We start from the raw sequence: 26,767 nt of genomic DNA on the forward strand, positions 1-26,767 counted from the left end.
AGGACACCACGCTTTCACTGCTGAGGGCCGGGGTTCAATCCCTGGTTGGGGAACTGAGATCCCACAAGCCACGCGGTAAGTTAACTAAGTAAATAAATGGGAAATTACTTGTCAAGTAAACTGGGCTTGACAGGCACGGTTCAAATCAACCTTAATTCAGGAATTACTCCTTTTGTGTATTCAGAAGTGATTTTTGTTCGTCTTGCTGCTCTTCAGAAACGGGGCATAAAAGAAATGGAGATTACTCTGTAAAGACCTCTTAAGATAGAGATGGAGCGAGACTCGGTTTTCCTTTTTAAAAATAACTAGTATAACCTATACGTACAAGAACACAGATTCAGGTTTTCTTCCTTTTTTTAGTGATTTATTACCAAATTACTCAAATTAACCTAAGTATGTTGCAAAGGATAGTCCCTAGAAATCTAGTCCCATAAGGTGCTTTGTGAAGAGGCCACTACGTAAGTAGAGGAAAGTCGGATTAAGATCTTCCTCTAGAGCCTCCCAACGTGCACTCGTGCGGTAAAGCATTTAACTTCACACAGTAAAGAAACTAGTTTTATTTCTCCAACTACCTGGTAACAGCTAAGTTATAAAGAATTAGTGGTGCATGAAACTTATTTTGGGAATCGCTATTAGGACTTTTTGTTGTTGTGGGAATAATATGAGCATATTCCACAGAAACTGAAACCACTGACTTAAATAGATCAATTCTCTCATTTAGAAAAGAAGATGCAGTAAATAATACAGTTAACTCTATCATAATACCACCAGAGTGAATGACCATCAGGTGTCAGACTTTGTGTTAGGACACATTTATCTAATGGAGCAAAATGTGTTCTTATCAATGATCTTTAAACAGAATGGAATTTATTGACCATCTACTATTATATTTTATCCATCACTGTGCTTTAAATTTGTTCTTTGGGAATTAACAACACTTCTGGTCCTATGATACAGATGACAGACTGTGGAAATCCATGTAAACCCTAAGTAGCTTAGCTGTGAATTGAATCTAGGTCTCCCTGCCTCTACCCTGTACTCTGCCAGTTCAAACAGCTTTACCAAGTCGGTCCTCAGAAAGGACCATCCAGGGCAGTGCAGTTATGAGCTGCAAAACTGCAGCCTAAGATTTGGAGCTTACTAAAAGGAATACTTGAAAACTGACCTGGCAAAGTAATCAGTAGTGAACACTATCAAAACTTAAAAACAAAACTGCTAACTACTATGGGAATAAAAATACTTAGCACATCCCTGTTTAAACTCTCTCTGCGGGACTTCCCTGGAGGTCCAGTGGTTAAGATTCTGCGCTTCCAATGAAGGGGGTGCGGGTTCGATCCCTGGTCGGGGAACTAAGATCCCACATGCTGCGTGGCACAGCCAAAAATTTTTTTAAAATAAAAAATAAATAAATAAAAATAAACTCTCTTTGCTTCAGTTTTTTTTTTTTTTCATTTATCAGTTCTGGGCAGCATCAATGACTTAACCACAGTTCATTCTCTTGCTAGATAAAATAATTTACACTGCAAGAGTTCAGCAGGATGTTGATTTATGTGCTAGAACTGACAAAGTATGCTACCATTAGTATTGTATGGAGACTCCAAGCAAAAGATTTTCTCCTTAATATCACCAAATATGCCCTTTGCTTCCATTTAGCTTTAAAAGAACTGCCATTCAAGATTACAAAGAGTGCACGATCCTATGTTTAAGAAGCAAACAAAAATGTTTCACAATCTAATTAATGCACCAAAGTCATCATTCATAAACCACTCAATACAAACAGACTGTATTTTTAGAGAGCACCAATATTTAAAAGATGCCTTTTAAGAAACAATACCAGATTTTTATATCTGGGGCCTCTCAAATCATCCACATCCTCCCTCCAACGAAAGGTGATCAGCCTGGGCCTAAGGCTCCCCCCTTGAAAATGAATGAGCTCTACTTAGTTCCTAAACAGCCTAATGGTTCTTCATCCACCTTGGAGTGGAATCAGATCTCAATATAACCTAAGAAATACCATTACAAATCAATGAACATTCAAAGCAATATAAAGTTTAAAATAAATATATTTTCAAAACGCATTTTCTTCCTTAAAAAAATTAACTTTTCACTGCATATGTTTACAAGATTTAGAATTAGGTAAAAAGGAAAGTCTGTCTGACACACAGAATGGTACTTTTCCACTTTCCCTGAAAGGCCAAAAAGAATGACCCAAACTACATTTACTACAAATATGCCCTGAATCCAATGATTTAACTAATAACTCTGAAATTGTTTCTAAGATTGTGAGCTGAGATAAAAATAAGTATGCTCAATATTACAGAATATAAACGAAACTTCGATTTTCTTTCTGAATTCTGGAGATTCTATTAGGGTTGGGTGTTCTCCCAGAAGGTAATGCAAATCCCTATTTTACCTGTGCAGATATGTCCTCATATTTTTTATTTAAAATTATTCTGATTGTGTAATGTCCCCAGTGTCAGTCATCCTAGGCTGGTAAATGAACTAGCACCATTCAATAAGTTTCATACAATAGTCTAGCTAGACACCCATGAACAAATCACACATGGTCAAAACAAAAATGTCATAAAAATATTTAGTGAAAAGACATATTTTAACTCCCATTTATGGATTAAAAAATACAAATAAAATTTTATCAATTTTATATTCAGCTTGTAACTGGCTCAGTACATGGCCTTATTTCCTAAAATCGTATTGTAGCATCTTTTGAAAAATTAAATGCAACTTTATACCTTTATTAATAATGTTAATAGAGGTAAATATTTAAACAGTATACTCATCCCTGGGTCTCTTAAAAAAACTGAAAAGTCAGTATAAGTTTAAAATTTTAATATTTATAAATTTAAAAAATTTTACACGTGCTGAATGGTAGCAGTGCTAACATTTTGTGACCATTAAACCAGAAACTCACTGCGTGGAACCTTTTCCTTTGTACAGAGAACCAAATCACAATACCAACCTTTGCAATCTGTCAATAATTGTATGTGGTAAAAGACACCACACCAGGTAGCCTGGGCTCAGGACACACTTGAGGTCACATCCCCGTTAGGTACATAGTGCAGATGCAGTGTTGAATGTCAGGCCAGGAAAATTAGCTATTAGTACATTCTGACAGCTCCTAGGAGCTGAGAGGCCTAAGGAAACAGACTTAAAAGAAAACCCAAAAACAAAATCTCTCCACTGCTGGGAAGTCTGGGACCAGGCGAAGAGCAAACCACAGAGGGCGAGGGGGACAAAGATGGTTTGCAGTGTGAGCCTCGGGGGGCTGACACACGGGCCTCCCCGTCACCACGTTTCCGCCTTTACAAAGACTTACGTGTACAGAGCTAGGGGCCAGAAACACATCACCTCATCCATCCTCTTTAGAACAGAATGGATGCCCATTATTAAGCTTTTATCTTTACCTGAACCAAATACAGTCTTTGGCTAAATATGTCATGGGTTCCCATTATAATCAATCAGGAATAATACTTCACATTTCTTACATCTAAATTAAGATGTTTAAAGTTCAACGTGAACCATGGCACTCACTGCAAATTAATTTGAGCTCAGCAATATACCTAAGTTGGACATTTTAAAATTTTAGAAAATCAATTTTTCAAGAATTCTTAGATGCAGTGTTTTCAGAATATAGTTACCAAGTCAGAGAATATCCACCTACATTTTAAAATAATTTAAAACATTATTACATCCTCAAATCAGCTATGTTGTTTTATAGAGGAATTTACAGAAAATTATAATGTTAAGAACTCATATCCAAATCAGTGCTTTATTCTCTGGTTTTGAAAAACCCCTAAGAAGTACTGAGGTTTCTAAACAGTTAATATTTTATTCAGGAGCTAATAACGATAATCATCTGTCAGAGACAGCTAACTTACTAAGGTCTAATGACAACACCCCTAATGACAGAGGTGGCAAACAGAAGTAAAATTGTAACAGACAAAAATAGTATTTTAAGGGTCCAACTGACACTGTAAATTAAGATACTCAAACTTGAAATCCTTGAAATTGACAACTTGTTCCCTTCAATACTTGAGGGGTTCATACAAGTATTAACAGAAACGGGAAATATGGTGATAGGAGAAATACGAAGACTTGACATTTTTGGTAAAAGAGAAAGTTCAACCAAAGACAGTAAGGGAAGTTAAATAATGCTGACTGGGGTAAGCATCACAGAGATGTTTGGTTTTGAAATGCAAACTGTGAAAAAATAGTAGTAACCATCTCCTCTGAACAGAGTAATGTAATATAATTAGAAACACGGTTTACAACGAAATAAGACTAAATTCTTAAAACTAGTTCGAAAAAAATTGCAAAGTTTTTTTACATAAAAGGTCACACTGTTGAAAACTCACTGCAGTGATGGTAACATGCCACCGTCTCCCAACAGATGAAGAGACAGCAAGGACACTGTCAGATACTGTCTCAGGTGGCCTACCCCCCAGGCAACCACCCATCCAGGACCACAAACGCAAACCAATCCTTCAAACTGAGCTACAAGAATTAGTTACAGGTGCTGCCACACAAATACAAACTGTGAAGGTACAAAGTCTGCAGAGACTGTGCCTTCAGAAATAAAAGGGCCAAGGAAAATAAGATCAAGCAAAGACTGAACTGAAAACGGAGGTGATAGGATACTGTGTATGAATAAGAGAAAGTTTATAAAACACAGCATTATAAAAAATCAAATACTCAACAGTGTCCCTTTAACATATATAAAAAGGGGCACAAATAATGTCTTTGCTTTTAAAACTCCTTTGACAACAGTTTTAGCAGTAAAAATCAATTTACTAGAATTAAGCCAGTATTCTTGACACCCACTGGGCCAAGAGCATTAAAACAAAACCCCCTAAAACTGAAAAGCCAACAAACATAGCTGAAGACAAAACTCGACAAAATAAAACAAAAGCCCCAAACTAAACGAATACCCCATCAGGAAAACATATATGCGAACAACTGAAAAGAGCCTGGCTGATGCAATCAAGCAGCCTTCCCCACTACCTAAAACTGGTGGTGGCGCTCCCTTCCAGTTTGCCACTAACCAACATTCTGATGATATCTTATGTATTATTTGGTCCAATCTGAAGAAAATCTTGTTTCAATTAAAAGTGGTCTAATGAAAATGCAGGACTGTAATAAAATCTGGGCAAACAGCAAATATATCTGTCTAGATAAAAGATATTAAATACGGATGCCCTTTTTGTTTACCATGGCATTCCTTTCCTACTCATCTTTATTTTCAGTAACAACTTGATTACAGTTTTGTCGCAGTCAGTGGACCAATCCAGTCGGCTGCGTGTCTCGGTGCCCTTAGGCAAAGGGACAGGGACATATTTAGCTCACAACTGCTGGGCGCGAGGGAGCTGGGAAACATGAAACACCAGAAACAATGCAAACAAAGTGACTACCGCTGCCTCTGACTTCAAGTTCTTTAAGGGAAAGAAGAAGAAATCTAAAAATAAATGCACTGTCCAGAGTATGTTTAAGAACACAATAATACGTACACTTCAGAAAGAGTGATACTAGTTTTGCCCTAGATGTCTTCTAAGACTTTTTGCTCCACCTCAGTTGTTACTCAATGGTGATCGAATTAAGAGAAATGTTCCTCAAAAAGCTGTGGCTCTAGGCTTTGCTTTCATCTGCGTCCAGCGGCACCTGCCCAGGCTGGATGGAATTCAGATGCTCTGTCTGGTTAACTGCAAGTGCCAAGAGCACAGCGCTACCCTCACCGTTGTGCAGCAGTGCATGGGAAGGCTCATCCACTCTGTGCGGCCCAGGTATTAACACCGCATTCGGAGGTCAGCCGAGCACACGATGTCAAGGACGGGATGAGAAAGCTCGCCCCTCGGAGGCGCAGTTTCAGAACGCGCCTGCACCAGGGTCCTCTGTCACTGTGCTGTGTGATTCTGACACGGCAGTGGGCACAGTGTCACGTGCCTGGTGTTTATAAGTTAGCTTTCGTTTCCATAATTTAAGCTGGCACACAGAGTTAAGGGGGGCATGGCAGCAGTACAAAAATCCTGATTAGAAAAATCAAAGTAGACGATCTAAAGTGAATTTTTTAATCTCTTAAATTAAATTTACGTGGCTCCTGTGAAATGAGTATAATACCCGCTCTAGAATAATTACTGCCCTAATGTCCCAACGTGTAAGAGTCTGTATGAATCAGTAATTCACATCCTTTAAAATAGTTATTGCTTAAGCAAGCCATTCAGAGCAGATTATTAGCCATGGGCTACGTGGCTGGACAGAAATATACTCAGAAAGTTAGACTACATCTGAATGAGCCTTTCATTTCACCCATAAAACCACATAAATACACACAATCAAAAGGGCCCCAGGTTCACAGCAGCTAACACCCTAAACCGACTCTGAAGCGCCAAGACTTGATTTCTTACTAAAACAAATCTGCTTTTTGTAATTTCTTCTTAAAATTAAGGCAATGAAATGGCTACAGTTCCTAAAGTTCTTCTTATGGAACAAAAATATACATGTATTTTCCTCCTCAAGTTCAGGCATCAGAGTAGATTCACAAAGCCTGCAATTACCAGGCTGCTGTGACACCAGACAGACAGGGAGAGCGTAGTAACAAGAAGCCACAAACACCTGGTGGTGCCCTTCCCCCTGCCGGATCGCCTCCTCCTCACCAAAGGGAGGGCTGGGAAAGCACACACCTCTCAAAAGCTTTCAGGGTCTTCTGCACTGACTGAAAACTGCAGGGGTGGCAGAGGAGAGGTGCTAATTAAAACCAAGAACCCAAGGTCCAACAAACATATGCGGACTCTGAGGCTCTACAGCTGGGCCCAAGAATCTGTCTTTTCAACCAGCTGCGCAGTGATGCAGATGAGCAGATATCCAGCTGATATCTGATAGTGGAAACGCTAAACTTCGGGTAGCCACCTAATGCTTCGATAAAGAGAGAAAAGGCACTGAATACGTATTTCATGGTGCCCACATCTCTTTGCACGTATGTGGAATTTCATTTTGAGAATCTGAAATCACCATCCAAAAGCTACAAGACCTACGACGGACTGAGGCTAATGCTTCCCTGCCAGGCTCGCAAAATCCAAACGGCCAACGAACTGACAAAAAGGACAAGACTCAAGTCAACTGTTAGCAATTCAGTGCACTTTGCAGGAAGGATCTGGTTAGGCAGAAAGCTCTGTTGTTTATTTCACACAAAGGAGGCCGCCAACATTCGCCATGAACTCCTCTAAACTCTTCAGGAAGGCCATCTTCTGCTTCCGGTCCAGCACCGGGGGCGTGCTGCTGGCGGTGAGCTTGTTGAAGGCGTCTGCTAATCTCTGGTAGATAACTGGGTCTTGCTGACTTGACAGTAATGTTTCAACCAGTTCAGAATATTCCGCCTGTTGAAGAGATAAGGACACGTAAGAACACGCACCTTCCTCAAATACCACACGATATACAAATTAGTGGGCTACGGGGGTCCGAAAGGCAGGGTCTGACAGCTCTTTTTAATATTTAACATTTACTAAAAGTTTACTGTCATCTAGGTACTGTTCCAAGCTTTTCCATTAGTAACTCACTGTCTTGTAACAACCCTGTGAGGAAGATATAGTTTATATCCCTGTTTCACACACCGAAGCTCTTGCACACAGTGAGATTACATAACCTACCCCGAGCACAGGCCTCTGAGCAAGAACCGGCCGTGCGGCTCCAGAACCCATTCGAGCACCTACCTTGTCACGTTGCCTCTTCCTTCTGTGTTTTCAAAGCACTTTTTTTTTGCATTTTATGACAGATTCTTGGTACGACAGATTTATGGTAGATTCTCAGGCCCTAAGTCTGCAAGCTGACTCTCCACCTCCTGGAGGTTTACGCAGACGTCTTGCCCACACGGCGGCAGCCACGACACAGCAGACGCGCACACGTGCAGGCGGGGGCTGCGTGGGAGGTGGCGCAGAGCGAGGGGCGGAAGGGTTCCCTGAGGAAGGGGCTCAGCGACATAGAACAGTAGGGCGTGGGTGGAGTTTTCCTGGTTTTACTGCCCTGCACGTGAAGCCTTACACAGAGGAGAGGGTGTGGGGTTAAGGGGAAGGTAACCAGGGCAGCTCTCCAAGCTAAGCGCTCATGAGAAAAGCAGGCCTGTCACTCTTCCTCATTTGCTTCTTGGGATGTCATGATAGACCCAAATGGGGAAACCAGATGTTAATTCCGTTTGGAAAAGAGCAGTAAGGCACACCCCCCGCCCCCCACACGGGGCCAGGGGGCCGCGCTAGCTGCCCTTCCCAGAGGCAGGCCTGTGCACGGGGGTAAGTATAAACTCAAATCACCCCCCGCGTCCCGCGCCCCCCGCCCGAGAAACGGCAGTGCCTCCAGGGCCAGCCCAACCCTGGTCCCTGCTCCCTTGTCTACAATGTACACCCAGGTTTTTAAAAGGACATCAGAATGCAACGACTTATGTATGCGGGGCAAGGAGGTCCACCCCCAAGAAGGGCACCATCCGCAGGAGGCAGTATCCAGGGCAGAGGCAAGAGATGAGCCCAGAGCCGCCCTGCCTGGGGCGCAGGTGCTGCAGGAAGGGGGTCTTTAAGTAGCATGCAAGACTCCTCAAAATCCTCCCTTTTTAAAAGAAGGGAAATAAAATCAAACCCTGTATACCAGTCACAGCAAATGCTACAGCCTCTATACTGAAGGAAAAAAAAAAAAAAAAGCTGCTCTGGCCAATGACTTGGTCACACTGGGATGTGTGCCTGTGCGTGGGGAGTAGGGGTGGCGGTACAGACTGGAAACCGAGGCAGCTGAGGACCCGACACGGCTCTTCTCGCACACCTGACGGGCACCCTCCACAGGGACAGGGAGGGACAGGCAAGCCAGCCTAACTCTCCTTCTGCTACAGCCCCCGTCATGCAGTGCTGCAGAGGCTTTACAGGCTCCAATCAACCACAGTCTTCCAGACTGCGCTATGAAACAACACACTGCGGCTTTCCATGCTTTCTGAAGGCGGACTCGTCGGGGTCCCCAGGTTTATCCATCTTGTTTCCTTGCAAAGCTGTGAGTTCCTCAAGGACAGAGACTGTGTCTCCGTTACTCTGTCCTGAGTCCTGGTTCCCAGCACAGCTGTGTAAGGACAGCTTTAGGGCAGCGATCGACATAAAGGACGGTTCATAACAGTGGAGAAGGGAAAGTAGTTGCTTATTAACAGCTTGTCAGATAAACACAGAATAAAAAGTTAGAGCTATTGAGAGTGTGAAGAAATACAGCCTTGGACTTCCCTGGTGGCGCAGTGGTTAAGAACCCGCCTGCCAATGCAGAGGACACGGGTTCGAGCCCTGGTCCGGGAAGATCCCACATGCCGTGGAGCAACTAAGCCCGTGCACCACAACTACTGAGCCTGCGCTCTAGAGCCTGCAAGCCACAGCTACTGAGCCCACGAGCCACAACTACTGAAGCCCGCACGCCTAGAGCCCGTGCTCCCCAACAAGAGAAGCCACCGCAATGAGAAGCCCGCGCACCGCAACGAAGAGTAGCCCCCGCTCGCCGCCAACTAGAGAAAGCCCGTGTGCAGCAACGAAGACCCAATGCAGCCAAAAATAAATAAAAAAGAAAAGAAATACAGCCTCGCTGAATGGTGTGGAAGCACCGAGGCACAGACCCTCTGAGGACTGAGGGGCAAACGGCCCGTCTGTCTGAAAACCCCCTCACTGCACAGAGCGAGGGGCCCGGGGAGGCGCGTCCAGTACCTGATGCAGGCACACCAGCGTGTAGAACGCCTCGCCAGCCGCGGTGGTCATCTCCGTGTTGTGCTTTTGCAAAACCAGCATATCAAACACCAGCTGAAAGTACACAGTAACACCTCTCAATAAAGACACACGATGGCCATATAACCCTCCAGCCCCTCCCCATTCCGAAAGGGAAAAAGAGGGAAAAAGAGGTTATTCTTCTTTATTAAATAAATCTGAAAAGTAAACAGTTTTTTAAAAATCCAAGGACAACGTGAAGATGTTATTGCTTGCTGTGGTGTATGAAATAATCAGATTATCAAATTCCATGCTATATTCACCACATAAAATCTCCAGAACACAAAATAACCGTGGAGGCTAACGTATCCACGGAAGCTGATCTCCGAACCCCGCAGTGAACAGAAAGGCACGGTCTCCTCGTGGACGACGGTGTCGGCACTGCCCGCCGGAGCGAAGACCCCCGGGCAGTGACTGCACCCAACGTCTCACCTTGAGAAAGTGCCGTGTTGCCAGGAAAAGTGGCGAGTCTGTCTCCTGCGCTTTTGCACACTGTTCCGCCAACGGGGTCAAAGCTTCCAGGCACAGCTGGCAGACCTCCGGACTCATTCTGATCACGAAGGTCAAAGAACAAACCAGAGACACTTGGCTTACAAAAGGTAAAAAATTAAAGCTATTATCCAGTGGAGGGCTATCTCTAGAAGGTGGGTACAGCGGTGTGTCTTTACTGAGTTAGGTGAGGACAGGAGATTCCCAGTGTCTCCGAGATTATCCGTGTGTGTCTGGGGCCCAGGACTGGAGGTGTGTGTGTGTCCTGACTGTGATGCACACAGCCACGTGGCAAGGATCAGAGACGCGGCAACAGGACGTGGCACTGCCACCTGGGCTCCGTGAGACAGGGACTTTGGGGCCAGGGGCCGAACGCCTCTGGGTCTGTGAAAGGAGGACAAGGGGGCAGGTTAATGGAAGAAACACAGAAGTAGGGCAGCTATAAGCATGACTGCTTTTTAAAGAAATAAGACTGAACCACAAAAGAAAAAAATACAAATTCTGGAAACTTTTCTTCTAGCAACCTCTTTTTCCCTAGTGACAAGTGATCACGATGTTCACTCAAAGGATATGACGTCATTCCTAGTTCCAACGAGTACATCAGACTTTTAAAAAGATCTTCAGGGAGCTGTGGTATTTTTTCAGGAAAAATCTCACAGATAAATGTGATTAATTTGTAGTATTGATTACAAAGGGTTGGAAACTGAAAAAGAAATATTAAATATTTAGATGTTTAATGATATCTAACTTGTTTTCATTAATGGAATAAAGTAATAACCATCAAGCTTCTAAGTATAATGATTTGTTTAAAACATATACAGGATATAGAAAACATAAAGACCTAATTAAATGTAAAAATGAGTTACAAGAACGGGAACACTTTAGTAACTAATATGAAAGTAATACACAGTAGAAACAGTCATCTTCTGGATAGTTACAAAAGCCATAGCCAATTCCAGATATTCTATGTTTACCTTGAAAAAGTGAACAAAGCAGCCAAATCTCAAATTATTAAATGACCTGTGAATAAAACCATTTTGCAAATGTATTTATTTGCATTCAAGCATGTTGGAAAAATACAAGAACGTAACACAAACTGTTAAAATTATGATTAGAACAGAGTATTCAGTCCTGCACACTTCCAACATCTATTTCCTGGTTGCGCAGTCCTGGAGAACTGAGGTAAAAAGTAGGTAATCTACAGCTAACCTCATTTAAGAAAATACACATCTAAATGTCTAATGGTTTATTTGATGAATAAACACCAAAAAACAAAAAAAACCCTGAAAGCAAATCAATACACAAAGCTTCCTGAACTTCCCACCCTGCCGGCTGCTCTCCGCAGAGACACTTCTCCAGGAGGGACAAGCCTACAGTCACAGCCGCCGCGCCGGGAACCTAACAGCTCTCACTCTGACCCTCAACTGCACAGGCCCCTCCCAGCCCTGCTTCCTCCCCATCCCCCTCCCTCTGCCCCTCTATTTTGTGCACCTCCCTCCTCCTCTCCAACCTCCCACCTCCTAACAACGCAGGAGAAGAGAGCCTCTCTCGATGGTACTCAAAGGGGGAGAAAGGGCAGCCTCACCGCCACCACACCCCTGACATGGACCAGTGCGAGAAACCAAGGCCCAGTGCAGTCAGAACGTACGGAACTTGACCAGCTGTATGAGCCCTGGTTTCTTACCATCCCATTTCTCCACGGAGCGGCTGGGAAATGCCTTCTGTTGCCCAAACCCTCAGCCTGAGAATGATGTTGGGAAAGCACCAGAGAAATTCACTACACATGTAACTTACTGTATCTGCTGAACGACAAACGATGAGGGGATCAAAACCGCGAACATCGGCACTCAGGTTCTGGAAGAACCAGTCTTTCCCCGACACTGAGGGATCAGTGAGTGCAGGGCCCCAGGGAAGCCATGGGTGTGAAGGACACAGAACAGCGACACAGACACTTTATCTCCACACACACGTAACAGACGAGTAGGTACTGGCCCCCTGAATTAAATCGGACGTGTATTCGTGTCTGAAATACCTTGAACCTTCGCGTTCAAGCATATGCGGTTTTAATGTTCACATTCCTTTCTTCACTTACCTTCAAGAGGTCCTGTGACATCAAGGGCAGAATCAGGTTCACTCCATATAACACAACGTCAGCTGCCGACACAGATCTGTTTGCTGCTGGCCCAGGCTCCTGACCCCTAAACACTTCATCTATAAAATGAGAACAACGCAGTCTTACAGCTGTAACATCAGTAAACCTACGAAGGTTGGTATGTTCTCCTGCATGAAAGTGAAAGCAGAGTCAAGCCCCCAAGACAAAATGAATCTGCAAGAGGATAATACATCCTTTTGTGTTGTACTGTTTAGGGTCTGAACACTGGATGCAGATATTCTGTGTTTACATTATCATTCTACGATGATGAAAGTAAAACTAACACTTAATGTTTTTTGAAAAGTAAAATTGACCCCACTGACACACTGGTCATACTGTGAGTTAAATAATTTCCACAGTACTATTCACTTTTCTCCTAGGTGTGTGGGATTTTTCTAAGTTGGAAAGGAATGGGGGGAAATATAGGAATTAAATATTGCATAAAAAAAGAAAGTTTTTTTTTTAAAAGCTACTAATATGACAAAGGATTATCACCCTTAATCCATAAAGGAGGCATATAAATTACTCAGAATCTTAAAACCTAAACAGATAAAGGACCAAAATCCACAAACATCTAACAAAACCATAAGCCCAATGAAAAACAAGTTCGATCCAATCATTAAGCAAGCAATACAAAGTTTTTGAAGATACTACTTCTGATTCATTAGATTACAAATGACTTCTGAATGATAACATTTAAATGCTGGTGAGGATACAGTGTGATAGTTACCCTCAAAAGCAATATAATAAGAGACTTTTGAGCACTGTATATAGTAAGGATATAAACATAAACTTAGACAGTGATTCATCCACAGAAGTAATCAGTTTATCACTGTAACAGCAAACTTGTAAATACTCCAGACGTCCTAGATTACAAAGCAGGGTTAGGTTCCAAAATGTGGATTGCCACGCAGCCATCAAAAAGTCATGAAAAATTTTAATGACAAGGAAGAGGCTAATAATACATTAATGAAAAAGGCAGAATATAAAATTATATTTGGAGCATAATCACAAAAAAATTATACAAAATAACCAAAAGGGAAATTAACAAAATGCAATTAATCTGGATTATGTCAAAGTATGGGTGATTTTTCTGTCCCTGTACTTCAAATTTTTTCTATGAGCACATTTACTTTCACAACAAGGGGGAAAAAAGGACAAAATGTGGTAAAAAAGCACTTCTACTTAAAAACCACTTTTTCAGCCTAATTCTGTGCTCTTCTCCAAGAGCCTCAGTTCTAGGTGGAAGAATCCCATTTTCCAAAGCCGGGTACTGGCGAGCCTAGATCCATCCAGTAGGAAGCCTGGGCCTGCTGGGCCGGGGCCACGGCAGGCTGGCCACCGCCGCTGGGTCTGCTCAAGAGACGGCTCCTGGCCTGGACTGTGGGACTCAGCTCTGCAGCCACGGGCTCTGCCAGGGGCTCAAGAATGTCGTGCAGAGGCTCATTTTCAGTTATGCTTTTATATCTCACCTGGCATGTTAATTTTATTTTATAATATTTAAAATATTTTCTCTTATCTCACCTATTATCTTTAATTTTTTAAATAATTACTTAAAAATATTCTCTCCCGGGCTTCCCTGGTGGCGCAGTGGTTGAGAATCTGCCTGCCAATGCAGGGGACACGGGTTCGAGCCCTGGTCTGGGAAGATCCCACATGCCGTGGAGCAACTAGGTCCGTGAGCCACGACTACTGAGCCTGCGTGTCCGGAGCCTGTGCTCCGCAACAAGAGAGGCCACGACAGTGAGAGGCCTGCGCACCGCGATGAAGAGTGGCCCCCGCTTGCCGCAACTAGAGAAAGCCCTCGCACAGAAACGAAGACCCAACACAGCCAAAAATAAATAAATAAATTAATTAATTAAAAAAAATATTCTCTCCCTTTTTACCATCTATTTTATCTGTTGCTTTATCATTTCCTATTTTAATTGTCTTCATTTTCTTTTTTCTAGACCCCAACCTTATCCACCTTATTCTATTCTTTTAACCCTTATTTTGTACTTTCAATCCTGAGCATTTTGGCCTCAATTTCTTTTCTAACATTGTATTACGATTTCAATCCTTCTGCTTTTTTATTATGAAAACCTGCCCGTCCACACTCACCCACACTGTTTACTCCACAGCTCGCTCCTAGGGGAGCCTGAGAGGGCTTCTGTCCCCTCCAAATGCCTTTCATACAAAGCTCTCCCATCCCTCTCAATATCAGTTCTTAACTGAGAGTCAGTTCCTCAGGGTACAGGACTCTTATCCTGGTCCTTACACCCCTGGAAAGTCTACAAATCAACTAACACGGCATGTGAACCTCAGCGGGTCGTGTAACATACACCGTTCAAGGGAAAGGCTCAGAACAACTTGAGGCCTTAGAGGCACATCTGATCTAGAAAAGGTGAAGCAACCCCGGCCTGAAGGAGTCAGAACACCTGGGACCGACCACCCGCATGAGTGGCTGGGCCTGGAAACAGCGGCAGCGGCAGCCCTTCACCTTGGCGCCCTGTCACCTGCCCAGGGCGGTAAAGCTCCTGGGCTGAAGCTGACGGTGCCCGGCACAGGGCAGCTCCGCCAGAGGCCTCTGCTGGGCGAACAAGGGAAGTGAACCGGTGGAGGGAACAGAGAAGAACGGCGTCCAGTGTCAGGTGTGCTGAGCCCAGGGGGCGAGAAGGGATCGGAGAAGAAGGGGCAGCGGCACCCGCTGCCCAGGGATCAGCTCAGCCCGGGGAGGAGGCGTGGACAGCACGTCTTCCTCGTGGAGCGCGAGGCCCTTGTGTCCTGCGGCAAGGCAGGCGGTGGGCAAGAGGCGGTGAAGGAGAGCTGTGGGCACTCGAGGCTCCGGGCACCCGGACACGCCCGCCTGTGACAACAGCGGTGACGAGGACGACAACGGCAGGCACCTGCCAGCTCATCGTGAACGCAGTTTGGCAGGCACCGATTTTCACAGCCCCTGTGACAGCACGGGAGGCCCAGGAAGGCAACAGACTCCGCCAGGCCACGCTGCTGGGGAGCCCCAGGTGAGGGCTTCAGAGTGTCGCCTGCCAGCCCCCAAGTCCGGTGGCTCCCACGCTGCAGTGGGCACAGGGCTGGGGTTTCCTCAGAGGACGCGGAGGAGGAACTCGACAGCAAAGCGAGCTCTGGACACTGGCCTCCGAAGTCAGACGCTGGGGCGCGCTAGCTGCACACCGGCAGGCAAGTGGTGTAGACTTCTGGGCCTGTTTCCTCGCCTCTAAAACGAGTGCAACAGTGGCACCAGACTCATGCTGCTGTGACAGGGACAGTGTCCGGCACCGGCTAGGAGCCTAGGACAGGGAAGACACCAGCACTTGCACCTCTACCAGAGGAAGGCCAAGCACACAGGGCTGCTGGTCCCGCCCTCCCCGCAGCCACGGAGACCGACTTACACCTGTTCGGTAAATGGGACCTCCTCGTGGCACGTCACGTAATGACAACGCTCCTTTGCTTTAATAAAAACAGTAACGACAGCAAAGTTGAAAAGCCCTCACGCACACTGTACCTGTGTCGCTGAAATCTATGAACTCCTTGGACAGCAGGTTAGTAAGGAGCTCCATGATGAGAAGCAGGTCTTGGTACTGCTCCTCCTCCTCCACGGTAACGTCGACCCTCTGCCGCCCTACGTTGTTCTTGGAGTACACGCGCAGCAGGGTGAGGCAGGCCTCGTACAAGTTCATAGCTTTGGACTGGGAAAAAGCAGGCAGAAATTAGGCTACTAGGGGGAGCCGGGCTGGGAAACAAACAGAAATATTAAAGAAGTTTAAGATGTAATCTAATAAATTTACTCTGAATTCCAACAGCAGCTCTAACGCTTGTCTTAAACTATATTAAAGCATTAACAAAAATGAAAAAGCATAACGATTACAGTTATATTTAAAATATCAGTTTTCTAACAATAAAATTTGACACTCTTTTTGTGTGCATTTGATTGTGCATACCAGAAAGACAATATAATTTTGGCAACAGAACTGCTTTACTCCTGTTCAACTTCTTGTATGACGTATATTATTTTAAGATTTAAAATGGTTTAACGTGCAGAAGCACAGAGCACCAAGCATTAGAATAAATGGCACTGGCCTAACCTCTGAACAGTGCACCTGTGACGACCTTTGTAACATTGATCAAATGTAACCTCACTTTTAAGCAGGTTCCTTTGATCTACAACAACAACAAACACAAATCAGGAACATCTTTGCTGACTGAATATAAAAGAACTTAGTGTATCTGAACATTCATCTGATTTACAAAACAAAGATGCAAACTGCCACTTAAAATGGTAAGTCCTAGGGTTCCACCACAGAGAAATTTGTTAAAATTTTCTACCATAATCCATTTGTTTTATCAAATATTCCTCATGTGAATGAGTTTGACTGAGTAACATAATAGCCCAAAGAAATGCCTGATTATTAACATTCTTAGGGCAAGAATTTACATTCATTCAACATGCCTTCCTCTGAACTCTGAGTTCTTTTGAAAGATCTTTTGGAGGCATAAAAATATTATTTCAAATAACGTTCATTCAATCTGAAGCAAAGTATCTATCATTTTGTTGTAGCTATCAGGAGTTTTGATCTGGAAGGGATCAAAGTAGACCGTGCTCACCTCTCCAAGATAGCATATCTGCTTATGTGCAACTTCAACAAAAACTTCTATAATGAGATTGACAGTCTCAGGGGTGTTTTTGTAAACTTCCATCAATCCAATGCAATTGGTAAGGAAGTCCATTAAAAAGTTAAAAAGGATGGCTACATTGTCAACCTGCGTAGCCTCAGCAATGCCACACAGGGCCTCCAGTGTGGCAGTGATCTCCTGCTTCACCTCCTCCTGCTGGCACATCTGCGGAAAGTTTTCCTGGTTTATCACTCTTAAGAATCGCTGCTGAAGAGGCTGAAGAACCTACAAAAATAAAGCGTGAATTTTTTAAAAGTCTGATTCACATGCTTAATTTCTTCAACGTGGGTAAATATTCACTTTCCAAAACATTTCTAATTGTTGGAGGCAAAAAAAGCACAAAAAACAAAAAAATACCTGAACCACATGTTACAAGCCCCATTTTGAAAGTGATCCTAACTTCTGGCAAACAAATAAATAACACAGCACATGCAAAGGTGCTCACATCACCAGTCAACAGGAAAATGGAAATCAAAACCACAATGAGATATTACCTCACATCAGAATGGCCATCAAAAAGACAAGAAACAACAAGTGCTGGCGAGGGTGTGGAGAAAAGGGAACCCTCGTACACTGTTGGTGGGAACTCAAATTGCTACGGCCACTTTGGAAACAGTACGGATGTTCCTCAAAATATTAAAAATAGAATTACCATAGGATCCAGCAATTCCACCTCGCATATTTATCTGAAAAAGTGAAAACACTAATTCAAAAAGATACATGCACCCCTATGTTCATAGCAGCACTATTTACAATAGCCAGGACACGGAAGCAACCCAAGTGTCCATCGACAGATGAATGGATAAAGGAGATGTGGTACATATATACAATGGAATATTACTCAGCCATAAAAAGCAAAGAAATCGTGCCACTCATGACAACATGGATGGGTCTTGAGGGCATTATGCTAAGTAAAATAAGTCAGACAGAGACAGACAAATACTGTACGATCTCACTTATACATGGAATCGAGGAGGGAGGAAGACAAAGATACAAACTTTCAGTTACAGGATTAATAAGTCCTGGGGATGTAACGTACATCATGATGACTATATGAGATGTAGGAAAGTGAAGAGGGGAGATCCGGAGAGTTCTCATCTCAAGGAAAAAAATGCTCCTTAATTTTTTTTTCTTTTTCTTTTTTTGGTATCCATGAGATGATGGATGCCGTCCGTGTCACAATACATGTAAGTCAAACCATTATGCTGTACACCTTAAAGTTATACTATGATGTATGTCAATTACATCTCAATAAAACTGAAAAAAAGAAATTATTACTTATGGAAAAGAATATAAGTGCATGCTATCATCATACTTCCTTAAGTAATTTAAGTTCAAAAGAAGAAAAAAAAAGACTTCCTTGATGCCATTCACAGGATTCTGCCACTATCTTCATCTCTTTCCCATTAGCAACAAAAAAAAAAGATATTTCATAAAGGGCCATAGGGTAAATCTTTTACACTTTACAGGACATACTATCTCTGGCCCAACTATTCAATTACGATTTCACTGTAGTGCAGAAGTAACCATGGAAAAGATGTAATCGGTTAAGCATAACTGTGCTTCAATAAAACTTTATTTATAGGGACTTCCCTGGTGGTCCAGGGGCTTAAGACTCCACGTTCCCAATGCAGGGGGCCCGGGTTCAATCCCTGGTCAGGAAACTAGATCCCACGTGCCGCAACTAGAAGTTCGCATGCCGCAACGAAGACCCGTCGCAGCCAAATATATAAATAAATATTTTTTAAGAACTTTATTTATAAAAACCGCAGGTCAGATTGGGTCTGTGGGCTGCAGTCTCCAACCTCTGTCCTACTGGGTGAAGACCAACACATAGCTCCAGCCTGTTTTTCCCCTTCCAACTCCCCTGGGTGTAAGAGTAAACAGGCATATTCATGAAGAGGATCTCTTAATTCTATTTAAAGCTGCACGTATGACAATAAATTATTTAAACTGGAAACACGTGGCCGGGCTGGTTTTCGTTCTGGCTCTGAAGTCGCAGACTGCTGCCTGTTTCTGTTACCGTGCCCTTTCTCAACACTAAGGACATCCAGTCACAGGGATCACAGGCTGGCAACCTACCTGCACTGCTAACTCCTGGTTCCCAATTTAAACCTTATTATGTAAGACGACGTGTCCAGGGTGGTTGCTGTGGGTTGAATTACATCCCGCCAAAATTGATGTGTTGAAGTCCAAACCCCTGGTACCTCAGAACATGACCTTATTTGGAAATAGGGCTGTTTCAGAGGTAATTAGTTATTAAGATGAGGTCCTTTGGGCGGGCCCCTAACCCAGTATGACTGGTGCTCCTGTAAGAAGGGGAAATTTGGAACAGACATGGGCACACGGAGATGCAGGGGAATCAGGGTGATGCACCCACAAGCCGAGGAATGCCGAAGACTGCCAGCAAAGCACCAGGAGCTCCGGGAAAGGCCGGGAACCCCAGGCCCTCCATCACAGCCTCAGAAGGAACCAGCCCTGCCCACACCTTGATCTCGGATTTCTGGCCTCCAGAACCGTGAGATAGTAAATTTCCGTTGTTTAATCCACTAAGTTTGTGGTATTCTGTCACAGCAGCCCTAGCAAGCCAACACAGTGGTTAATTTGCACGTCCTTGTCCGAGACAAAGGAACACGTCACGGGTTCTTCATGGAGAAGCAACACACCAGCTCAGGCTCTCATTCGCGTTGGGGGAAAGGTGTTTTAACTGCCGGGCACTCGACAGCATTCAATGTCCTCACGCAAGCAGGTCAGCAGGTCGGACGAACCCTAAGCGCCAACCCACTCGTTAGGAGGGAAAACACCAGAAAAGCTGTTTCCACAGACCGTCTGCAGCAACACATAGATGAAACCCCGGCAGGGTGACGCGGAGAAGCCACCACAGGCAGGGGAACGGTTACCTCTGTCCAGTACTGCTGCTTGGTCTCTGCGTCCATGTGAGCGAAGCCCCCCAGGACAAGCGCCTTCATCAGCGTCCTCTGCACGGGGCTGGATAGGAAGTTCAGAGGCGGGCGTCGGCTCGCGAACTGCTTGGCCAGGTTCCACCAGCTTTCACACTGGATCACCAGGTTTGCCCTGCAGGGAGAGACAAGCCGCACCACCTGTTTACACCGCAGTGCACTAAGCAAACAAAGCGCAGGGCTACGGGCGTCAACTTCTGGTTCAAGTCCAGCACAGACAACTTGGTATATAGACTTTGGAGTCTTGTATTTGGACCCAATTAGCCGTTTGTCAATGTAAAGTTTATTTAATCTCTCTTAATTATCAGTTTCCTGGTCTGTAAAATAAAGATAACAACAGTAATAATAGCTCTAAATTTCATGGCTGAGACTGATGAAATGATTAAATCAGATACTACATATGAAGTGTTTGCAACAGTACCTAATAAATTACAAGAATTCAATAAATAGTAGCCAATGACAGTAGTAATGACAATCATTTTCCTATGTAGTAAGAAAACTGAAAACATCTCCAGAATTTGTTATAGAAAGCACTAAAAATTTTACTTTGCAAAATCAAATTATTAATTGTTAAATTATCAGTTTTTCTCATCTTTAAAATGGGATAATACTAATGGGATAGCTGAAAATTCCAATAAGACTATTCTATATTAAAACTGTAAATTACTAAATTAAATATATATGTTACTTATAAAGATTCTTTGATGCTAAATCCTTGAACACCTATGCAATCTTCAGTCGTAACATGGAAAAGCTCTGTTTGCATTTGTAACAAGAATATGATATATTTTTTAAAACACATTGCTCCAAAAACGCAGGGTCCACCTAGACCTTAGGACCGTGTAACTGTTCACCACTTGAAAAGACTCCAGTGAAGTCACACGCATCAGCTCACCTCTCCCTTCTCTCCACCAAGGTGACGAGCAGCTGCACCGTGTCATTTGCGAGGTCCTGCTCACTGCTGCACACCGAGAGGTTGCTGAGGACCTTCTGCAAGAGGTAGCCAACGATCCACTGAGAGCCCTCTGTGTCTGCTCCAAATGCTGTACTGAATGGCACGCTTATCTTCAGAGAAAACAAATTTTTTAAGGTCAGAAAGAAAGATCTGCTGGAAAAAGGAAAAAAAACAAACACAAAAACAAAAAACCCCGTAGAGAAATCAAACTGAAATGAGCACTAAATCTGAAGTACTGCTTACTTCACACCAATTTTCTAAATGTATTCATTTCTGAAAGTCCAAAAAAGGACATCGTCAATCCACTGACGTTTCCCAGTGTGGTTTTCCTATTAGCTTTAATTATTCTCATATTACAAACACAGTCACATATTCACACCAAATACAAAGAACATAAATTAATCCATTCCCCAAACAGTACTCTGCACTTAACACAGGTTAAAATAAGCAGAAATCACATGATGTGCTCTAGGAAAAGTTAACAAAACAGCATGCTGTCCACACGGTTTTCTCCAGTGTGGAAGATGCTCAGCTCTTACTCACATTCTGATGAGAAAATCATCAAGAAAAATGCTCTCATTTCTATAATTCCCATCCTCATAAATCCAAACGAAGTCAAACGGTTTTACATTCTGACCTGATCGTACAGTTTCTCATCCACCAGGAGATAAGTCTTTGCCCAGCGTTTTAGAAACCAAACAATATCTTTGCCCATCTGAGGGCTTAGCAGGTGCGTGAGATCTGCCCTTATTGCCCGAGACTCAACTTCTGAAACTCTGAGAACAGCAGACAACAGCCTGTAGGTACAAAAAGGAAGTCATTTATTCCTTTATCAGTTTATTGGCTGTCTAACCATATTTTTCTCCTAAAAAGCCCTTTTCTGTTTCTCAACTCTCTGAAATTTTCTTCAAGTGGGTTGGAGACAAATGCCCCATTTTATTGCTGACCTTTCAGGAAGCAGGAGAAAAGAAAAGGGAGTCATGGCTAGAGACACCCTCTGTTGGGCTGTGATCACACGTGCGAGTCTCAGCACTACTGTCTAAAGAGATTTTTCAGGTTCAAAACAGAGAAATGCACACAGTTAAAAGCTACTTAAAACCCACGGACACTGGTCATTTTATGGTGTGGGGACGGGTCAGTGACTTATCCAGAATGTTCTGAATATTCAGTCTTGTCTCTAAATCTGACAGTCCTATTTATTTCCTAACAAACTTGACTTTTAACGGTATTTTTAAATAAAAACGTTGCTAGAATTACCTACGTAAGTGCATGTATTGTCCTTTCTACACTACGGAATTCATACGCTGAGCAGCGTTAACACAGCATGATACGCAGACCAGTAAAAACAAAAAAAAAAGGCTTTGTTCTGGGTTTGGAAGGGGGGCACAAGGGATCTATATTTAACCTGACTTTAGCTAAAAGGCAAAGAAGCAAAGGACTTAAGCGGAAGAGGCCATCATGACACCATTCTAGGAATATCGGCGCTAAGGCAGGAACGCTGCTTTCTTTCCCCGCTGCTCTCAGGGTGAGTGAAGCCATCTCCCTGCTGTGAAACCTCACGGGCAGTTTCAGCCCCTGACCCGCTGCTACCTCCTTCCCAGCTGGCGACAACCCCTTCTCTGACCTTCTTCTTTACACAGGTGGGTTTAAGGTCTTCTTGTTTCACTACATACACTCGCTATGCCAACAGTACTCAAAGTTTTAAAAATGATCTTAGAGCGTATGTGAGCAAAAATAACCCAACCATCTCACAATCCATTTTAAGTTGAAGTATCAAATTTTCCCCATAAGAATAAACAGCTTAAATGATGTAATCTGCAGCCTCACAGAACGTGCATTGAGCAATCACAGTAACCGCGCAAATGTATGCACTGGGATTTAATTATCCAAGAATTCTGATACCCGTCACCATCCATGTAAAAGAGAAACAAGTTTTTCTTTCACAGTTGGAAGCTTTACACTGTTTCTGTTTCTCCTTAAATTTTTATTCCTATTTAATTTCCCCACAGACTGTTATCCTAATATAATAAACTTCTTATACTCGCTTTATCGATCACACCATATACTTCTCTGAAACAAGTATGTATAGATATTAAAATATAATTTTTAAAAATTTCCAATGATAAGACTGTGTTAAAAATGTCTTCTGGATTGAGTTATCGTTACAAAACTTAGTAGTACACAATTGAGCAAAATATCACACAAATTTAAATAAATTATTAAACACATTTATTAAAAATAAAACTTTATGTACAACACAGGGAATATAGCCAATATTTTATAATAACTATAAATGGAGTATAAACTTTAAAAATTGTGAATTACTATATTCTACACCAGTAACTTACACAATATTGTAGGCCAGCTATACTGCAATTTAAAAAAATTAAAATAAATAAAATGGATGTATCTTAATAAGATTAATGTGGCAGGGTTTGATTTTTCCAAATTCGTCCATGTGTAATTTGATTCCTGTTTTTCATTTCAATAGATATGAACACTGAGAAAACGCGTTCACATAAATTAATGGGAGGCGTCTTTAGAACAGTGGGGTCCCTCAGGTACGTGAAGTAAAGCTCACGCTGACGGCACCCTGTAACACCGACACAGCCCTGAGGTCTGCACACCTGGCCCTCGGGCAGCCGGCCTCCTTGCCACGGCACTGACAGTCTGCTAACAACCACGCCATTCCCTTACTTCTTCCCTCTCCCACACGAGGAGCTTGAAAGGGGGAGCGATCTGTCTGCTCTAGAACAGTGCCTGGTACGTAGTAAGCACTCGAGAGTTACTTGTCAAATGATGATTTCTTCAAGAAATGCGAACCACTTTCTTAGTAAACAAAGCCTGTCTCCCTCCTGCCGTTCAATGTCACACTCGCTCTTTGGACTGAAGAACAACGGTGACTCCTGTTGCTCCGGTCCCCACCTCAACCCTTCACAGGCTTTGCTCTCAGACACCAAAATGTTTTGCTCCCTCACTGATACCCAAGACTGGCAAAAATTGAAAAAGCACTGAAAATGCAAGGAAAGCATTCCTGAGGGTACTGCCCAGGCAAGAACGGTGGCACAGAGCACAACAGGACAGCACCCTGAAATGAACTGACTCTGCAGTTAACATTCACCATGAACCAAACCAAAGCAATTACTCCATCTAATGCCGAAAGCAATCCCAAAAGGAAGAAATAAAACTTTTCCAATAGAGCATTGACACTGACATTTTATTTCAAATCAGAGAATGCAACAATAAAGGAAATAAATTCCCAAACATTTCCTTGATATCCGCTTAACAGTTTAATTAAAAAAAAAACAAAACATATTTTCTATTGCACAGGTTTAAATGGTATCTATGTTATTTTGCATTAAAATAAAAAGAATGAGGGGACAGTACCTTGTTTGAGTTACTGATTTTGCAACAGACAAAAACCAATATTATTTCATTATTCTGTCTGCAACCTAAATTTAAAGTTTAAGATGCTGAAACTTAAATTGCTGTTTTCAAATACACTTTTAGGAGGATATTTAGTTCATGTTCATCCCTCCTCAACTTCACCATCAAGAATTAATGGAAGTTTTGCCATTCCTCTCAGGAAGATCACAGTGAATTCCTTCATATGAGGCACACTGCCATCTTATAACAGGGCTCTCAAGGTTCACACACACTCAGGACAAATATTTCTATTTTATGAGAGGCCAGGAAAGCCACTGGAAAGTCATTCCAGCTTCCTGAACAATAAATGCATGTTCATGTTCACCTGGTTTCTAAGAATTTCCCATTCTTGGTGCTTTCATTCAGGTGCCTGAACCCGCATTAGCACTGCTTTCTGATGGTCAAGGGATGCGTTTGCAGGAATTAGACCAAATGTCCCTTCAAGGCCTCACTGCATCCAGAATAATCTTATACTTGTCCTCCTTGGTACTGGACACAGCTGTCAACTCCCACCAGAGTGGCACTGCTTAAATGTGCTGAGTACTTGCCATCCTTGTTTGTTTCAAGGCTTCTCCGAGTTTTATCTTCTTTCGTGTGTCAGCTTTACAACCCGCCTGTCACTCGAGTCATCTACCCGTCAACTCAGAACTTATAAAACAGAATAAATTACAAGAGCACAGCTATAGAGGTCATATTACCTAATCACAGAATCTGTTCTGTTGTACCCTGGGATGGAAGAAGCCTTTTCTCCTGGAGATCCCAAAATTTGAAGTGTTGTATTAATGTCAACTTCAGATGAATGCTTAATGGAATATTCCATTATTTCTGGAGGTATTAGCGGAGTCTCTCCCTGAGTATCATCAGCTAAGAGGTAGCCTTCAGTTTAAAAAAAATTAAAAATGAACACTTAACAATCTACATTTAACAAATTGCTCTATAAATGTTTTCAGTTTTATTTGATTTATATACACCATATAAATTGATGTAAAAGTAAATTATAAATGTTAAAATGTTAATTCAAGTTTGATGAGAAGAAATTTTCTGTTTCTAAGATAATTAACCCTCAAAAACACAGGAAAGGACAAAGGACAAAAGTTTTATTCACCAATTTTATAATTCATACTGACATGTAGGCTTTTTACTCTGTGACCTTTTAATAATTTTCAGTACTATATTCTGTAAAGTTAAGAGGAATTCTACTATTATCTTTATCAAAAGTCAATATTTGGGAATGCCTTTCCAAACATTAAGGTTGTTTTTTTTTTTTTCCTCCTGAGTATTTAAAATACAGAAACACTGACAACATGGTTACAGAAGAAGACCCTGAAGAAAAGTCAGACTGCTGGGATTTGAACTCTGGCCCCAAACATTAACACCAGTGTGACCAGGGCTGGTCTCCAAGTCTCAGATTCTTCGCGTCTAAGACAGGGTGATAATTAATAATGATAGTAATAATAATAACAGCAACAAGGACAACCATAATACCTAATAATAGTACTAATGCAGGGGCTACAATGAATTCCACATAAAACATGTGGTACAGAACAGGCACTGAACACATGCCAGCCAATACTGTAAAGAAAAGCATCCGCAGCTCTGTGACATACAACAGCTGTATCCAGATCTCAAGGTCAACACTGCGTATGAACTACTGTTATTAACTCATGAAGCTTCTCTTAAGGCTGAGACTGCTCAGCTGGCAATTACATTTTACAAAGAAACGACCAACCGACCTGTAACTAAAATAAGCCAGTGGATATCTTCATAGAGATCATCCAGCACCTTGCCGTCAACAGAGCCCGACGCAGGTGAAGCGAGGAGATGCTGCTGCCGCCGCTGTAACTGCCCGTGGAGCCGCGTTACTCTTTCCTCTAATAAACTACAAGAAGGAAAACATCAACGGCTTCGTGAAGCTCAGCCAGCAACGACCCGGAACGACTTACTTCCACTTATTAGACAGCAGAAATTAAGATGTTAGCACAAAACACATATACAAACATATTTATTATATACACAGTGTTCTCATGGCGCTATAAGAATTGTGATTTATTGTTTATGACATAGAATTAAAACATCGCTTTACAAACAATCAAGGTTTATTACAAGAGGTATTTGAAAACCGGTTATTCCAAGCTGTTACTGATACGGGTCCCATCATTGCTCATACCATGTTTTCCATAATCTCTCTGCCATCTATGCTGTAGTGCCTGGGCTCCAAATGTACAAGCCAAGGAACGCAATCATGAGTGTGTTTCTGTCCATTTGTTCCGTGTGCTGGGGCACGGGGAGGGGGTGTTTAAAGTCTTTAAACACTTTAAGTGCTCGCCGGGGGATT

The 26,767-nt window shown here is 42.7% G+C and overlaps 1 protein-coding gene across 6 annotated transcripts in view; it reads right to left on the bottom strand.

The window, feature by feature from the left end:
* Nucleotides 1-2,579: 2,579 nt before the first annotated feature.
* XPO4 (exportin 4) overlaps nt 2,580-26,767 on the bottom strand; it is a 110,878-nt gene continuing 86,690 nt past the window's right edge. For 5 of the 6 annotated variants that reach the window (XM_082364907.1, XM_082364909.1, XM_082364911.1 and 2 more), the window contains 12 exons: nt 26,166-26,311; nt 25,131-25,308; nt 21,644-21,803; nt 20,947-21,116; nt 19,992-20,166; nt 17,023-17,316; nt 15,923-16,106; nt 12,361-12,479; nt 10,840-10,971; nt 10,212-10,328; nt 9,723-9,815; nt 2,580-7,385 (listed from right to left, as the gene is read on the bottom strand). In XM_082364907.1, the coding sequence (XP_082221033.1) occupies nt 7,188-7,385; nt 9,723-9,815; nt 10,212-10,328; nt 10,840-10,971; nt 12,361-12,479; nt 15,923-16,106; nt 17,023-17,316; nt 19,992-20,166; nt 20,947-21,116; nt 21,644-21,803; nt 25,131-25,308; nt 26,166-26,311 (1,966 nt within the window). In that variant the 3' untranslated portion in view covers nt 2,580-7,187. Of the gene's footprint in view, nt 7,386-9,722; nt 9,816-10,211; nt 10,330-10,764; nt 10,972-12,360; nt 12,480-15,922; nt 16,107-17,022; nt 17,317-19,991; nt 20,167-20,946; nt 21,117-21,643; nt 21,804-25,130; nt 25,309-26,165; nt 26,312-26,767 lie in introns of all 6 variants that reach the window. The other variant, XR_014236793.1, reaches the window with a different exon arrangement.

The sequence above is a fragment of the Balaenoptera borealis genome, assembly GCF_965194805.1.
Source record: "Balaenoptera borealis genome assembly, chromosome: 18".
Classification (NCBI taxonomy): domain Eukaryota; kingdom Metazoa; phylum Chordata; class Mammalia; order Artiodactyla; family Balaenopteridae; genus Balaenoptera; species Balaenoptera borealis.